Source organism: Notolepis coatsorum (assembly GCF_963971535.1).
Source record: "Notolepis coatsorum genome assembly, chromosome: 18".
NCBI lineage: Eukaryota > Metazoa > Chordata > Actinopteri > Aulopiformes > Paralepididae > Notolepis > Notolepis coatsorum.
This window is the reverse complement of record NC_140182.1, coordinates 71140375-71158347: the sequence shown is the minus strand read 5'-3', so window position 1 is coordinate 71158347 and position 17973 is coordinate 71140375. Positions and strand designations below refer to the sequence as shown.

General features: G+C 38.3%; 1 protein-coding gene across 3 annotated transcripts in view; it reads right to left on the bottom strand.

The window, feature by feature from the left end:
• Window positions 1–16026, bottom strand: part of fkbp4 (FKBP prolyl isomerase 4) — a 30582-nt gene extending 14556 nt beyond the window's left edge. For 2 of the 3 annotated variants that reach the window (XM_084334410.1, XM_084334411.1), the window contains exons 1-3: window positions 15623–16026; window positions 4137–4281; window positions 17–159 (exon numbers count right to left, since the gene is read on the bottom strand). In XM_084334410.1, coding sequence (XP_084190536.1) covers window positions 17–159; window positions 4137–4281; window positions 15623–15715 — 381 coding nt within the window. In that variant the 5' untranslated portion in view covers window positions 15716–16026. The remainder of the gene's footprint in view (window positions 1–16; window positions 160–4136; window positions 4282–15622) is intronic. The other variant, XM_084334409.1, reaches the window with a different exon arrangement.
• Window positions 16027–17973: the final 1947 nt, after the last annotated feature.

Sequence of the window (17973 nt, the reverse complement as noted above, 5' to 3'; positions counted from 1 at the left end):
TTATTCACGGTCTTACCTGGAACACCAGTGTGGCATTGGGGGGTATCTTTGGTGGGCTGCCGGATGATCCGTAGGCATACTCTGGTTTACAGATGAGCTGGCTCAGCTCCCCCACTTTCATAGTGGCTACGCCGATGTCCCATGCTTTAATCACCTGACCTACACACACAGGAAAACAAGAACACGAAAACCTGACATTTAGTGGATTCTATGTTTTTGCTTTCGGATTCTGTGGGGGGGTGGCGGGTCGTGTGCCCCATGGCCTGTAGCCGTGCAGAGGGGGGCAGTGATTCTGGATGTTCGGGTAGATAGACATGGTGGTGGTTGGATGGGGGGGCGTGTGGCGTTGTAGTTGGTCTGGGATGGCGCTGGGACCTTTGGGACATTTTGGAGTACTGTGGTGGGTTCTTCATGCAGGGGATCCCTGGGGTGTCGGTGGGGTCAGGTCCGTCAGGGCGCATGCGGGGGGGCTGGTGTTCGACTCTGGGGGAGATCTGGAGGGGGGGGGTTGTTTGGAGCCTATGGCTTCGGCTGGACCTTCATTTAAGTTGGGTATTGGTCTCTCTCTTGCGTGTGATTTGGTGGATTTTGGTTAGTCTTCGTTTTTGGGCTCCCTCGGTTCGCTGGCTGGTTTTGGGGTTCCTTACGTGGGGGGCTCGATGTGGCTTCTACTGTGTCTCGGGGGTCCCGGTCATCACGGACTGTCCCGATCCTGCATGTCTGCTCGAGTGTGTGGAGTCGTGTCTCCTTTGGCGTGGCCTGTCATTCCTCTGTGGAGTTTGGCGGTGGGGGCGTGGGATTCGCTGGTTTTCCTCGTGGTGGCGGGGGCACCGGGGCAGGGGTAGATGGAGCGGCCTGGGGGGCAGCGTTTCCGTTAGCCGGTAATTACCGGTATTTGACCGGCAAAATCTGTTGAAGTCCGACATATTTAATCTCTCCGGTCTTAAAGTCTGGTGAAAATAATTCCCCGAGTCTAAGCACAATTTGATTATTTGAATTGTATTAAAATAGGCTAAAATTAAATAGCCTATGCGATGAACGAAACGATCATTACATTTGTTTCCTCGTTGCTTCTAATAATGACAACGACGTTGTCAGCGAGAGCTTAGTGCTGGGTGTGCGAACTTTTGTGAAGCTGCAGAGCCGGAGCAGCAGCAGCACAATGCAGTATTCCAGCAGTACTCCAATTCAGCCATTTTCAATTCAATGTTGGGTGGGGGGCGCTGCTGTGCGGTCCCCAGAAAAGAGCCAATAACAGCTGAATCAGCTGCTCTGCAGCGCCATACTCTTTGCAAATAAGTCGTTGCGAGGTGGAGAGTCGTCACGCAAACCCACGATAATGTTGCCGTCTCTCTCTGCCAAATTTCTCAGTTCAAGTTTCAAGTTTCTTTAATAGTTGTCATACAGAAGTACAGAATACTTTTGTACAAAATGCTTCTTACTGTTGCGCTCCAGAGACTGTGCAAGACAAGATAAGTATGAAATAAAAACATAGTAAAATTAGAAGTAAAAAAAAAGAGGTCACAGTGTTCAGTTTAGACATATGTACAATGTTCGATGCAGAATAGACGTAGTTACCATACAATATACAATACTGTGCAGTGTACTAATATACAATACTATATAGTGCAAGGCATAAATGGAGAAATGGGGCGAGGTGCAATTTAGGTACAATTCACAGTAGGTGTACGAGTTGTAGTGCAAATCCTTTATCAATAAATATAAAGTGTAAGTGTGTTTGTGTTTCTTCGCTTGATATAATTAATACAAATGTCCAATATAACGGAATTCGTTAGCTCATAAAAATGTGATTATAACAGACTGTTGTTTATTAATGTCGGGCGACTGCCCACAGACACCTATTTGATTTAAAAGTCGGCAGCAGCACGAGTCTCGGGACTTATTTTATTTGGAATATAATGACTTTATACGCAAAAGTAGCCTAGTTTTAAGTAAAAATATTATAAATCTACATGCCTTGATGATGTCATTCTTTTGTTTTGTTGTCATTCTTTTGCCTATCAATTGTTTTTAAGCTCAATAAACTGACCGGAATTGCTCTCATTTGACCGGTAGATTGAAATCTACCGGAAACTGAGGCCGGCAACAATTTTTTCTAACTGAAACCCTTGCATGGCGATGTGAGTGGCGCGCAGGCTGTTTGTGTTTTCCTTCGGTCATGGCGTGCTTTATTGGGGGGTGTGTCTTGGAGAGGATGTGGTAGGGATTGATGTGTGAGGTGTTCGGGGGGCTGACTGTTCCGGGGGGGTTCACATGCCTTCGAGCAACATTGTACTATCGTACTTATTTATGTCTGAAATGTATGCAATTTTTTTATTTTGTGTGCTGATTTTATGCCTATGTTCATTTTATACTAATTGCTGTGGTGCACTCTGGACTGCGGTCCATGTGCGAAGAGTAGGGGTGTAACGAATGATGCATCGATTAATTGAAATTAGGGATGTCTGATATTATCGGCCGATATCGGCATTAAAATGTGATATCGAAAAATATCGGTATCGGTTTTCCAAAAAGATTTTTTATTTTACATTTCTATAACCTTTATTTACCCAGGCAAGCAAGTATGAACAAATTCTGATTTTATTTATTGTCAAAAGTATGCATAATGTGTGTTAATTCCACAACAAGAGATATGTAATGTTAATTACCTGAAATTATTCCATTTTGGGGGGGGAAACCCTGCATATATCGGTATCGGAAATTAAGAGTTGGACAATATCGGTATAGGTAAAAAAGCCAATATCGAGCATCCCTAATCGAAATGCATCGATTCTAATGTGTTCGATTCGATGCATCGATTTGAATATGTTAGAATCTATTATAATCGAAATTCAAAAAAAATCTAAAAAACCTATAGTCCATTCAGAATGAGTTCCCCCAGCCACATTTGTGTATTCAAATTTTTTGGGGAATTAACCGATAGAAAATGTATCGAATCGAGGTCAAATGAAGAGATTTCATGATGCATTAAATCGTTGCCTGAATAATCGTAATCGAATCGTTGGTCGAATCGTTACACCCCTAGTGAAGAGTACTATATAGATAGTTATTAATATTTATTATTGTTATATTGTAGAAATGCGTGCATTGAAATGTCTGTAAAGTCTTGACTACATTGAAAATGTGGGTAACCTCAATTGTAATTTCGAGAATAAATAAAGATTGATGATAGTACATGACCATAGCATGACTCCATGAGTGTTGACATGTATGGAATAGACATAGGTGACCTTAAGATTCAGGGAGCCCGTTCAACATCAAATATGGGGCCCTCGTCTTATTTTAACAACCCCCTCCAGCATGCCCATTTACATGAGAATGTAGTGGAATACATTAGTGCCTGTATACTAGGTCTGGGGCGACAGTGGCTCAGGTGGTAGAACAGTCGTCTGGTAATCGATTCCCACTCCTCTCAGGCAGTGCGTCGAAGTGTCCTTGAGCAAGACACTAAATGCCTAATTGCTCACGATGAACAGGTTGGTACCTTGGATGGTTGCCTCTGCTGTTGGTGTGTTAATGTGCGAGTGAATGGGTGAATGTGAGGAACAAAATTGTAAAGCGCTTTGGATAAAAGCTGCTATATAAATGCACCATTTACCATTTATTAGGTGGTGATTCTCAACTTGTGGGGTGCAAGCAAATGCATTTACTGCTTTATCTTCAGCCCTAAAATCTTAATACATAATGCTACAGTGACATGAAATAGCTAATTATGACTGAGGTTTATGCATTATATTCTACCTCACCCAGAATCAGCCAATGAAAATGAAATGTTTCAGGACGAATTTGCACATCAGGGGGGAAGCTAGCCACTGTGCCAAACTCGCCACGACACAGTTCAATTAGACCCTGGAGATTTCCATGACTTGGTTTATGTCAGGAACAAGGTTTCTTCTACAAGGTGAAAGACTGTTAGTGTACATCTTTCCATGTGGGTGCCCTTTCAAGCGTATCTATCGCACATAATTTATCCACGTTGTCTTCGTCAATCCAGGGTGCGTTTGCTTTGTCAATCCAGGGGCCCCAATAGCGGGCGGGGCCCATTTAGATTGAAACGTGTGAAGCATAGCTAATGCCGCATATGGATGGAATGGATGACATGATGATGTACCAACCTTTGCCCAACTCGAATGAGAACTTCTCTCCTCGATCTCTACTGGAGTCAAACGGCGTGCCATCCAGCAGTGTGCCCACATAGTGTACAAACACTTTGTCACCCGTCATGGGCAGCTCTGTGCCTGTGCCCTCCCTTTTGACCGACTGGAAGAGGACAGGAGAGAGGGGAAAAGGAGGGAAAGATTATCAAGATATAGTAGGTGAAACGATTATGAGGAGATATTCCTTTATTGATCCCCTTGGGGAAAATCGGGGTAAAAAAAAAGATATCACACTTCATCAACACTTTAACGTAACATTGTTTGTTTGGCTTAATGCACTAACACTACACCGTGAAGAGTTGTCCGGAGTGGTGACTGCGGTCAAGTGAGCCGTCTTTTGCTTTTGCGTGGTCAAATCAGCCGCTCTTGTTTTTCGAGTGCGCGATTAGTTCCAGGTTTACGGTAATGCATTAAAACAAGCCTGGGACGCTGTTGTAATGAACCGACGTGACTTTTGAACACAGTCTCACAAGTAGATCTTACAGAAATACTTAATATGACATTGAATGCGCATCGAATCAATAGGACGTTTAGTCTAATCAATAGGACGTTTCGTATGTGCAGTATTATTGAACATCGAATCAATAGGACGCGCAGTATATTCGACCACTAAACTAAAGCTACAGACAATTCCACAGAGGAACACTTCCGGTGAGGATTTCAAAGTAAAGGATGGCATGTGGTTCATTTCTATTATTTCATAAGTAGTTTATTACACTGCCATGTTTGTACTTAATACTTCTCAAGACTACTTGCACAAATAATATTAACTACTTTTACTGTGTACTTTTTGAGTAATTTGAGTTTCAAAGTCCTTTTTATAGAACAATGAGTATTTTCGACTAACTTTGATGTGGGATAAAAAAAAGATTTTCCCATAAGTACTTTATGAAACTGCCATGGTTGTACTTAGTACCTCTTAGACTACTTGTACAAATTATATGAAATATTTTTACTGTGTACTTTTTGAGTAATTTGAGTTTCAAAGTCCTCAGAATCAGCATTTTCGACTAACTTTGATGTGGTATAAAAAAAGATTTTCCCATAAGCACTTTATGAAACTGCCATGGTTGTACTTAGTACCTCTTAGACTACTTGTACAAATTATATGAAATATTTTTACTGTGTACTTTTTGAGTAATTTCAGTTTTAAAGTCCTCAGAATCAGCATTTTCGACTAACTTTGATGTGGGATAAAAAAAGATTTTCCCATAAGTACTTTATGAAACTGCCATGGTTGTACTTAGTACCTCTTAGACTACTTGTACAAATTATATGAAATATTTTTACTGTGTACTTTTTGAGTAATTTGAGTTTCAAAGTCCTCAGAATCAGCATTTTCGACTAACTTTGATGTGGGATAAAAAAAGATTTTCCCATAAGCACTTTATGAAACTGCCATGGTTGTACTTAGTACCTCTTAGACTACTTGTACAAATTATATGAAATATTTTTACTGTGTACTTTTTGAGTAATTTCAGTTTTAAAGTCCTCAGAATCAGCATTTTCGACTAACTGATGTGGGATAAAAAAAGATTTTCCCATAAGCACTTTATGAAACTGCCATGGTTGTACTTAGTACCTCTTAGACTACTTGTACAAATTATATGAAATATTTTTACTGTGTACTTTTTGAGTAATTTGAGTTTCAAAGTCCTCAGAATCAGCATTTTCGACTAACTTTGATGTGGTATAAGAAAAGATTTTCCCATAAGCACTTTATGAAACTGCCATGGTTGTACTTAGTACCTCTTAGACTACTTGTACAAATTATATGAAATATTTTTACTGTGTACTTTTTGAGTAATTTGAGTTTCAAAGTCCTCAGAATCAGCATTTTCGACTAACTTTGATGTGGGATAAAAAAAGATTTTCCCATAAGCACTTTATGAAACTGCCATGGTTGTACTTAGTACCTCTTAGACTACTTGTACAAATTATATGAAATATTTTTACTGTGTACTTTTTGAGTAATTTCAGTTTTAAAGTCCTCAGAATCAGCATTTTCGACTAACTTTGATGTGGGATAAAAAAAGATTTTCCCATAAGCACTTTATGAAACTGCCATGGTTGTACTTAGTACCTCTTAGACTACTTGTACAAATTATATGAAATATTTTTACTGTGTACTTTTTGAGTAATTTGAGTTTCAAAGTCCTCAGAATCAGCATTTTCGACTAACTTTGATGTGGTATAAAAAAAGATTTTCCCATAAGCACTTTATGAAACTGCCATGGTTGTACTTAGTACCTCTTAGACTACTTGTACAAATTATATGAAATATTTTTACTGTGTACTTTTTGAGTAATTTCAGTTTTAAAGTCCTCAGAATCAGCATTTTCGACTAACTTTGATGTGGGATAAAAAAAGATTTTCCCATAAGCACTTTATGAAACTGCCATGGTTGTACTTAGTACCTCTTAGACTACTTGTACAAATTATATGAAATATTTTTACTGTGTACTTTTTGAGTAATTTGAGTTTCAAAGTCCTCAGAATCAGCATTTTCGACTAACTTTGATGTGGGATAAAAAAAGATTTTCCCATAAGCACTTTATGAAACTGCCATGGTTGTACTTAGTACCTCTTAGACTACTTGTACAAATTATATGAAATATTTTTACTGTGTACTTTTTGAGTAATTTCAGTTTTAAAGTCCTCAGAATCAGCATTTTCAACTAACTTTGATGTGGGATAAAAAAAGATTTTCCCATAAGCACTTTATGAAACTGCCATGGTTGTACTTAGTACCTCTTAGACTACTTGTACAAATTATATGAAATATTTTTACTGTGTACTTTTTGAGTAATTTGAGTTTCAAAGTCCCCAGAATCAGCATTTTCGACTAACTTTGATGTGGGATAAAAAAAGATTTTCCCATAAGCACTTTATGAAACTGCCATGGTTGTACTTAGTACCTCTTAGACTACTTGTACAAATTATATGAAATATTTTTACTGTGTACTTTTTGAGTAATTTGAGTTTCAAAGTCCCCAGAATCAGCATTTTCGACTAACTTTGATGTGGGATAAAAAAAGATTTTCCCATAAGCACTTTATGAAACTGCCATGGTTGTACTTAGTACCTCTTAGACTACTTGTACAAATTATATGAAATATTTTTACTGTGTACTTTTTGAGTAATTTGAGTTTCAAAGTCCCCAGAATCAGCATTTTCGACTAACTTTGATGTGGGATAAAAAAAGATTTTCCCATAAGCACTTTATGAAACTGCCATGGTTGTACTTAGTACCTCTTAGACTACTTGTACAAATTATATGAAATATTTTTACTGTGTACTTTTTGAGTAATTTGAGTTTCAAAGTCCCCAGAATCAGCATTTTCGACTAACTTTGATGTGGGATAAAAAAAGATTTTCCCATAAGCACTTTATGAAACTGCCATGGTTGTACTTAGTACCTCTTAGACTACTTGTACAAATTATATGAAATATTTTTACTGTGTACTTTTTGAGTAATTTGAGTTTCAAAGTCCCCAGAATCAGCATTTTCGACTAACTTTGATGTGGGATAAAAAAAGATTTTCCCATAAGCACTTTATGAAACTGCCATGGTTGTACTTAGTACCTCTTAGACTACTTGTACAAATTATATGAAATATTTTTACTGTGTACTTTTTGAGTAATTTGAGTTTCAAAGTCCTCAGAATCAGCATTTTCGACTAACTTTGATGCGGGATAAAAAAAGATTTTCCCATAAGCACTTTATGAAACTGCCATGGTTGTACTTAGTACCTCTTAGACTACTTGTACAAATTATATGAAATATTTTTACTGTGTACTTTTTGAGTAATTTGAGTTTCAAAGTCCTCAGAATCAGCATTTTCGACTAACTTTGATGTGGTATAAAAAAAGATTTTCCCATAAGCACTTTATGAAACTGCCATGGTTGTACTTAGTACCTCTTAGACTACTTGTACAAATTATATGAAATATTTTTACTGTGTACTTTTTGAGTAATTTCAGTTTTAAAGTCCTCAGAATCAGCATTTTCGACTAACTTTGATGTGGGATAAAAAAAGATTTTCCCATAAGTACTTTATGAAACTGCCATGGTTGTACTTAGTACCTCTTAGACTACTTGTACAAATTATATGAAATATTTTTACTGTGTACTTTTTGAGTAATTTGAGTTTCAAAGTCCTCAGAATCAGCATTTTCGACTAACTTTGATGTGGGATAAAAAAAGATTTTCCCATAAGCACTTTATGAAACTGCCATGGTTGTACTTAGTACCTCTTAGACTACTTGTACAAATTATATGAAATATTTTTACTGTGTACTTTTTGAGTAATTTCAGTTTTAAAGTCCTCAGAATCAGCATTTTCGACTAACTTTGATGTGGGATAAAAAAAGATTTTCCCATAAGCACTTTATGAAACTGCCATGGTTGTACTTAGTACCTCTTAGACTACTTGTACAAATTATATGAAATATTTTTACTGTGTACTTTTTGAGTAATTTGAGTTTCAAAGTCCTCAGAATCAGCATTTTCGACTAACTTTGATGTGGTATAAAAAAAGATTTTCCCATAAGCACTTTATGAAACTGCCATGGTTGTACTTAGTACCTCTTAGACTACTTGTACAAATTATATGAAATATTTTTACTGTGTACTTTTTGAGTAATTTCAGTTTTAAAGTCCTCAGAATCAGCATTTTCGACTAACTTTGATGTGGGATAAAAAAAGATTTTCCCATAAGTACTTTATGAAACTGCCATGGTTGTACTTAGTACCTCTTAGACTACTTGTACAAATTATATGAAATATTTTTACTGTGTACTTTTTGAGTAATTTGAGTTTCAAAGTCCTCAGAATCAGCATTTTCGACTAACTTTGATGTGGGATAAAAAAAGATTTTCCCATAAGCACTTTATGAAACTGCCATGGTTGTACTTAGTACCTCTTAGACTACTTGTACAAATTATATGAAATATTTTTACTGTGTACTTTTTGAGTAATTTCAGTTTTAAAGTCCTCAGAATCAGCATTTTCGACTAACTTTGATGTGGGATAAAAAAAGATTTTCCCATAAGCACTTTATGAAACTGCCATGGTTGTACTTAGTACCTCTTAGACTACTTGTACAAATTATATGAAATATTTTTACTGTGTACTTTTTGAGTAATTTGAGTTTCAAAGTCCTCAGAATCAGCATTTTCGACTAACTTTGATGTGGTATAAAAAAAGATTTTCCCATAAGCACTTTATGAAACTGCCATGGTTGTACTTAGTACCTCTTAGACTACTTGTACAAATTATATGAAATATTTTTACTGTGTACTTTTTGAGTAATTTCAGTTTTAAAGTCCTCAGAATCAGCATTTTCGACTAACTTTGATGTGGGATAAAAAAAGATTTTCCCATAAGCACTTTATGAAACTGCCATGGTTGTACTTAGTACCTCTTAGACTACTTGTACAAATTATATGAAATATTTTTACTGTGTACTTTTTGAGTAATTTGAGTTTCAAAGTCCTCAGAATCAGCATTTTCGACTAACTTTGATGTGGGATAAAAAAAGATTTTCCCATAAGCACTTTATGAAACTGCCATGGTTGTACTTAGTACCTCTTAGACTACTTGTACAAATTATATGAAATATTTTTACTGTGTACTTTTTGAGTAATTTCAGTTTTAAAGTCCTCAGAATCAGCATTTTCAACTAACTTTGATGTGGGATAAAAAAAGATTTTCCCATAAGCACTTTATGAAACTGCCATGGTTGTACTTAGTACCTCTTAGACTACTTGTACAAATTATATGAAATATTTTTACTGTGTACTTTTTGAGTAATTTGAGTTTCAAAGTCCCCAGAATCAGCATTTTCGACTAACTTTGATGTGGGATAAAAAAAGATTTTCCCATAAGCACTTTATGAAACTGCCATGGTTGTACTTAGTACCTCTTAGACTACTTGTACAAATTATATGAAATATTTTTACTGTGTACTTTTTGAGTAATTTGAGTTTCAAAGTCCCCAGAATCAGCATTTTCGACTAACTTTGATGTGGGATAAAAAAAGATTTTCCCATAAGCACTTTATGAAACTGCCATGGTTGTACTTAGTACCTCTTAGACTACTTGTACAAATTATATGAAATATTTTTACTGTGTACTTTTTGAGTAATTTGAGTTTCAAAGTCCCCAGAATCAGCATTTTCGACTAACTTTGATGTGGGATAAAAAAAGATTTTCCCATAAGCACTTTATGAAACTGCCATGGTTGTACTTAGTACCTCTTAGACTACTTGTACAAATTATATGAAATATTTTTACTGTGTACTTTTTGAGTAATTTGAGTTTCAAAGTCCTCAGAATCAGCATTTTCGACTAACTTTGATGCGGGATAAAAAAAGATTTTCCCATAAGCACTTTATGAAACTGCCATGGTTGTACTTAGTACCTCTTAGACTACTTGTACAAATTATATGAAATATTTTTACTGTGTACTTTTTGAGTAATTTCAGTTTCAAAGTCCTCAGAATCAGCATTTTCGACTAACTTTGATGTTGGATAAAAACAATTATTCCCATAAGCACTTTATGAAACTGCCATGGTTGTACTTAGTACCTCTTAGACTACCTGTACAAATTATATGAAATATTTTTACTGTGTACTTTTTGAGTAATTTGAGTTTCAAAGTCCCCAGAATCAGCATTTTCGACTAACTTTGATGTGGGATAAAAAAAGATTTTCCCATAAGCACTTTATGAAACTGCCATGGTTGTACTTAGTACCTCTTAGACTACTTGTACAAATTATATGAAATATTTTTACTGTGTACTTTTTGAGTAATTTCAGTTTCAAAGTCCTCAGAATCAGCATTTTCGACTAACTTTGATGTTGGATAAAAACAATTCTTCCCATAAGCACTTTATGAAACTGCCATGGTTGTACTTAGTACCTCTTAGACTACCTGTACAAATTATATGAAATATTTTTACTGTGTACTTTTTGAGTAATTTGAGTTTCAAAGTCCCCAGAATCAGCATTTTCGACTAACTTTGATGTGGGATAAAAAAAGATTTTCCCATAAGCACTTTATGAAACTGCCATTGTAACTGAGGGGTACAATTCCCTGACTGTATTGATAAGTATGGTATCATTAAACCACTACCGCTTTATGTACTTTAATTACTGGCCATACAGTACACGATATATGAATATGATGAACACTTCCCACAATGAAATCGGTTCCAGTCAAAGGTATTAATCAAGTATTTAATGGAGCAAAAGGTACATAGGATACTTTACATTATTCTTTGAATGCACTTGTAAGGCAAAGGAGTATGCGTAGGCAAATCAATAACGAATGTCCATTCTCTGGTTACGCAGGAGGTAATTATACAACCTGAATCTTAGGGAATTATATCTATGGTGCACTAGTAATATAGCGGAAGATACTGGAAGGGGTTCCCACTGGTTGTAAGCCAGCAGGGGGGGTAGAAGATCTGTCGGTAGTAGGACGTCTGGTCAACGATGACTAGGGAGACTTCAGGTACAGAAGCCGGTGCAGTAGCCTCTTGATCCACAGACGAATACAGCTTGGTTCTCTTGTAGACTGTAGCTCCACAGGGAAGAAAGCTAGTCGGCCTCAGGCTCTCTGGGCGCCGACTCGACTTGACTCCTCTCGGGGTAAATCCAACACGTGCAGGCGTCGGCGATTATCCGCTCCATAAATCACAGGACCAAAGCAAATATATTCCAGCCGCAAAGGGCTATGTAGTCGTCGGGTAGATTAATCCAGTGTACATGTCCATACGGCTCTCGTCTAGGTTTCCTCGGGTGAAAGCGCCATGCGGTCGGCCCAGCCTGGATAAGAACTCTAGCTAATACGAGAAAGCGTTGGAGATGCTGGTCACTGTAGAATTCTAACCGCACGATACACTATACACAAATAGACTATTAAAGACTTAATAGAAATATGTCGCACTCGACGGTATAGCACCAAACTCTGACAATTCAGTTACTAATTTGCACGCGGTCTCGATGCTCTATTCTGGGGCCAAACAGGCCATACTTCACCGCACGTTGTATCGTGGGTGAGGCTTCAACTTATCGGTAACATACTAAAGACGAAGGGTACGGAGGTAAGGGGCTAAGGGGCTTCTACATTCACCTGCGCCGTATTTATACGCACGGTGAACAAACTAGTTCCACTCTCACTTCTGTCGCGTATCCCTGGGCAAGGCCGGGCATGTCCAGACACATCTTGACGGTGACTTTGAACCTGGCTCCGGAGGCCGGTCCCTGGCGCCGGTGGACCGCTGTCCAATAGGAGAATGAACTATTATGGTCTGGGCTAAAGGGATATTCCGTGTATATGTACAAGGAATATACAGGGGATATCAAACGATATACAAATACTATGCAATATATATCAATAAATAAATATATATATTCGGTTTAATCTGATCCTTTGTAACAGCCATGGTTGTACTTAGTACCTCTTAGACTACTTGTACAAATTATATGAAATATTTTTACTGTGTAATATTTCATATAATTTGTACAAGTAGTCTAAGAGGTACTAAGTACAACCATGGCAGTTTCATAAAGTGCTTATGGGAAAATCTTTTTTTATCCCACATCAAAGTTAGTCGAAAATGCTGATTCTGAGGACTTTAAAACTGAAATTACTCAAAAAGTACACAGTAAAAGTATTTCATATAATTTGTACAAGTAGTCTAAGAGGTACTAAGTACAACCATGGCAGTTTCATAAAGTGCTTATGGGAAAATCTTTTTTTATCCCACATCAAAGTTAGTCGAAAATGCTGATTCTGGGGACTTTGAAACTCAAATTACTCAAAAAGTACACAGTAAAAATATTTCATATAATTTGTACAGGTAGTCTAAGAGGTACTAAGTACAACCATGGCAGTTTCACAAAGTGCTTATGGGAAGAATTGTTTTTATCCAACATCAAAGTTAGTCGAAAATGCTGATTCTGGGGACTTTGAAACTCAAATTACTCAAAAAGTACACAGTAAAAATATTTCATATAATTTGTACAGGTAGTCTAAGAGGTACTAAGTACAACCATGGCAGTTTCATAAAGTGCTTATGGGAAGAATTGTTTTTATCCAACATCAAAGTTAGTCGAAAATGCTGATTCTGAGGACTTTGAAACTGAAATTACTCAAAAAGTACACAGTAAAAATATTTCATATAATTTGTACAAGTAGTCTAAGAGGTACTAAGTACAACCATGGCAGTTTCATAAAGTGCTTATGGGAAAATCTTTTTTTATCCCACATCAAAGTTAGTCGAAAATGCTGATTCTGAGGACTTTGAAACTCAAATTACTCAAAAAGTACACAGTAAAAATATTTCATATAATTTGTACAAGTAGTCTAAGAGGTACTAAGTACAACCATGGCAGTTTCATAAAGTGCTTATGGGAAAATCTTTTTTTATCCCACATCAAAGTTAGTCGAAAATGCTGATTCTGGGGACTTTGAAACTCAAATTACTCAAAAAGTACACAGTAAAAATATTTCATATAATTTGTACAAGTAGTCTAAGAGGTACTAAGTACAACCATGGCAGTTTCATAAAGTGCTTATGGGAAAATCTTTTTTTATACCACATCAAAGTTAGTCGAAAATGCTGATTCTGAGGACTTTGAAACTCAAATTACTCAAAAAGTACACAGTAAAAATATTTCATATAATTTGTACAAGTAGTCTAAGAGGTACTAAGTACAACCATGGCAGTTTCATAAAGTACTTATGGGAAAATCATTTTTTATACCACATCAAAGTTAGTCGAAAATGCTGATTCTGAGGACTTTGAAACTCAAATTACTCAAAAAGTACACAGTAAAAATATTTCATATAATTTGTACAAGTAGTCTAAGAGGTACTAAGTACAACCATGGCAGTTTTATAAAGTGCTTATGGGAAAATCTTTTTTTATCCCACATCAAAGTTAGTCGAAAATGCTGATTCTGAGGACTTTAAAACTGAAATTACTCAAAAAGTACACAGTAAAAATATTTCATATAATTTGTACAAGTAGTCTAAGAGGTACTAAGTACAACCATGGCAGTTTCATAAAGTGCTTATGGGAAAATCTTTTTTTATACCACATCAAAGTTAGTCGAAAATGCTGATTCTGAGGACTTTGAAACTCAAATTACTCAAAAAGTACACAGTAAAAATATTTCATATAATTTGTACAAGTAGTCTAAGAGGTACTAAGTACAACCATGGCAGTTTCATAAAGTGCTTATGGGAAAATCTTTTTTTATCCCACATCAAAGTTAGTCGAAAATACTCATTGTTCTATAAAAAGGACTTTGAAACTCAAATTACTCAAAAAGTACACAGTAAAAGTAGTTAATATTATTTGTGCAAGTAGTCTTGAGAAGTATTAAGTACAAACATGGCAGTGTAATAAACTACTTATGAAATAATAGAAATGAACCACATGCCATCCTTTACTTTGAAATCCTCACCGGAAGTGTTCCTCTGTGGAATTGTCTGTAGCTTTAGTTTAGTGGTCGAATATACTGCGCGTCCTATTGATTCGATGTTCAATAATACTGCACATACGAAACGTCCTATTGATTAGACTAAACGTCCTATTGATTCGATGCGCATTCAATGTCATATTAAGTATTTCTGTAAGATCTACTTGTGAGACTGTGTTCAAAAGTCACGTCGGTTCATTACAACAGCGTCCCAGGCTTGTTTTAATGCATTACCGTAAACCTGGAACTAATCGCGCACTCGAAAAACAAGAGCGGCTGATTTGACCACGCAAAAGCAAAAGACGGCTCACTTGACCGCAGTGAGTGGTGTGTGTTGTAGTATCGAATTGTGTATGTAGGACCCTGATGTAAACGAGACGAAAGTCTCTCTGGTCTGCATCCCTTAACAATTGTATGTATTGAGCTGTGCTGTACCCATTCTGCAATCTGTTAATAAAGTTATCAATCAATCAATACATGGTGAAAATAGGAGACCAATAGGCGAGACCACGAGGGGCAGCGTGGGCTCAAGCGATGCATCCATCACCTGCCACTGGCTCCTGCATCTGCTCTCCCTCCCTGTAGACTCTTCTAGAAACGTGCGGTGGAGACGAGGAACTGATAGCCATCCGATCAACCAGCTAGCACGCTGCTAAGTTGGTCAAATAACTAGCGTTCATGTTAACTTGGCAACGGGTCTCTTGTTTGTTAGATATTGAGTGACAGGTGACAGCGGCTAAGAAAATAAGACATTGCAAATGAACACGTGTTTTTATGACTGAAGTTATAGCGTAGTGAAGATTAACTGTCTTAATTGTGTTGCTAGCGTTAGCTTAGCTGACGTCAGCTAGCTTAGCCGACATGACGGCAGATAAACAGCGTTAGCAGACGTGCACCGCCTAGCTGGCTGGCTACTAGCACACTTAGTGCCATTACTGAACCATACCTTCAAAACACCCCCATCGGTCTTCGGCGTGATATCATCTCCCTCCATCGGGATGCCGTGTTGTCCTTCGCTCGCCTGTTCCTCTGCGGTCATAATAATCGTGCTGTTGGTATTTAGCTTAGAATCAAGCCCCCTTCCTTCCTCCTGCTCCGACCTGCGCCTCGAATCAAAGCGATGCTGGCGTCGTTTACCCCCCTGTTTGACAAGTACAACACGGGATAGAGTCACGTTAGCGTTACTGCGAAATAAAGCTACGTTTTAAGCCTCCAGCTGTCATGCACCAGTCACTCAGTCTTGGCAGGACGTGTGCTTTGTGTTGAAGCTGCCACGTTGCTACTCGCTAATATGCCGCTTCACTGAGTCCTCAGCCTGGTCTCTGACTGACAACAAGCCGCCTGGAGGAAGAAGGGCAGACAGAACTTTCCAGACACGGGGGGGAGGGGCGAGGGGAGAGATCACCGCGACACTTCCGGTATTCTGAGCTCATGGGAGAGTGGGGGGAGGGGCGAGATCACCGCAACACTTCCTGGAGAGGGGGGGGGGGGTATACAATAAATGATGAATGAATGATGAATGAATGAATGAAAACTTTATTAACAGATTGCAGAATGGGTACAATACAGTACGGCTCAATACACACAATTGTTAAGGGGATGCAGACCAGAGAAAGAGGTTTGTCTTGTTTACATCAGGGTCCCCCATTTTCAATTCATATTGGAATTCAAATGAATGAATGAATGAAAACTTTATTTAACAGATTGCAGAATGGGTACAATACAGTATGGCTCAATACACACAATTGTTAAGGGGATGCAGACCTGAGAAAGACGTTTGTCTTGTTTACATCAGTGTCCCCCATTTTCAATTCATATAGACATTTATGACATACACAACATACATGACATTTATGGCATAGGGACATATAGGTATTTAGTACTGATACATTTGTGACATAAACGGTATTCAAATATACAGTACTGTTACCCCTAGATCCTGACAGAGTATATACATATGATGGGGAGGGGACTGTACATTAGGAGGGGGTGGGTGGGTGGGAGAGAAATATACATACGGCGGGGAGGGAATATATACATGCAGCTAAAATTGGAATTGGAGATTTGAGATTAAGGAATTGATACTCAGAACCGCGTGGACCAAGAAGATAGAAATCGAGGGGAAAAGACTGTCGTTTGATCACGATTACTCGACAGCGGTAGCAATAACACGCAGGTCCTACGTGGGACTGAAGAGAATTCTGAAAGAAAACAGAATGAAATTCCAATCACCCATGACCTCGCTAAGGATTCACTGGAAGGAAGGGACGGTGACAATATGACGGCGCGGGAGGCGGCGGAGGAGATGAGGCGACAGGGGATGCAGATGGCGGAGGACGGAGAAGGAAGGGGACAGGAGGGCCAGACGCTGAGCCTGCAGCAGAGATTGGAGAAAGCACGCAGATGGACCAGAGTAGGAGATCGAAACCCGGGAGAGGAGGGAGGAGAGAGGAGAAGGCTGAGGTGAGACGTGACAGACCGAAGGCGGAGACGGACGAGGAGGCCAGAGACGGAGAAGGAGGAGAGAGGAGGCGGGAGGAGACGAACGGATGAGTACACGCACAAGAGATTGAAAAAACTATCCAAATAGAGACAAAATATAGAAACTGAAATAACATATACATAAACACACATTCCCAGGTAGAGGCAGGATATAGGAACGAACATAATGTAGACATGGACACATAATACACATGCTGATGGAGGAAATAAATGGAAATATAATTAGGTATGATAGACGGAACACAGAACATATTGAAACAAATACATAGACACACGCTGCGAGTAACACAGTTGGAAGGGATTAAGGGGATAAATGGACATCACATAGAAAATAGAGGGGAGGAAAAGAAAGTAAGAAGGGGTACACAGAAGACACCACACACGGGTTTGGGAGGAAGGAGGGACATTGGAACATATGAGCCACATTGAGAGGGACCTAGGAAATGGGGGTCTTTGATCAGAATGAAGGACAGAGCGCTTTTGACCAGGAGCTCGACAGCAATAAAAACAGTAAGAAGGCTGGACAAATATGACGAGCGGTTGGGGGTAAAGGTTTCAAACCCCCAAGCCGTCAGGAGGAGGCCTCTCACTAGGAGAGCAATTACTCCTCACCCACCAGCAGGGGACAGGGGGGGACACAGGGACCCCCCGAACGCCTTGGGAGCACTTTATGTAAAGTTTATGTTTTTTATTTATGTTAATCATTATATGTATTCGGTGAAGAGAGCGGAGGCTACAACTGGAGGGGGGAATGAATGTGACATGGGGGGGGACTGACAGACGAAAGAAGAAGAA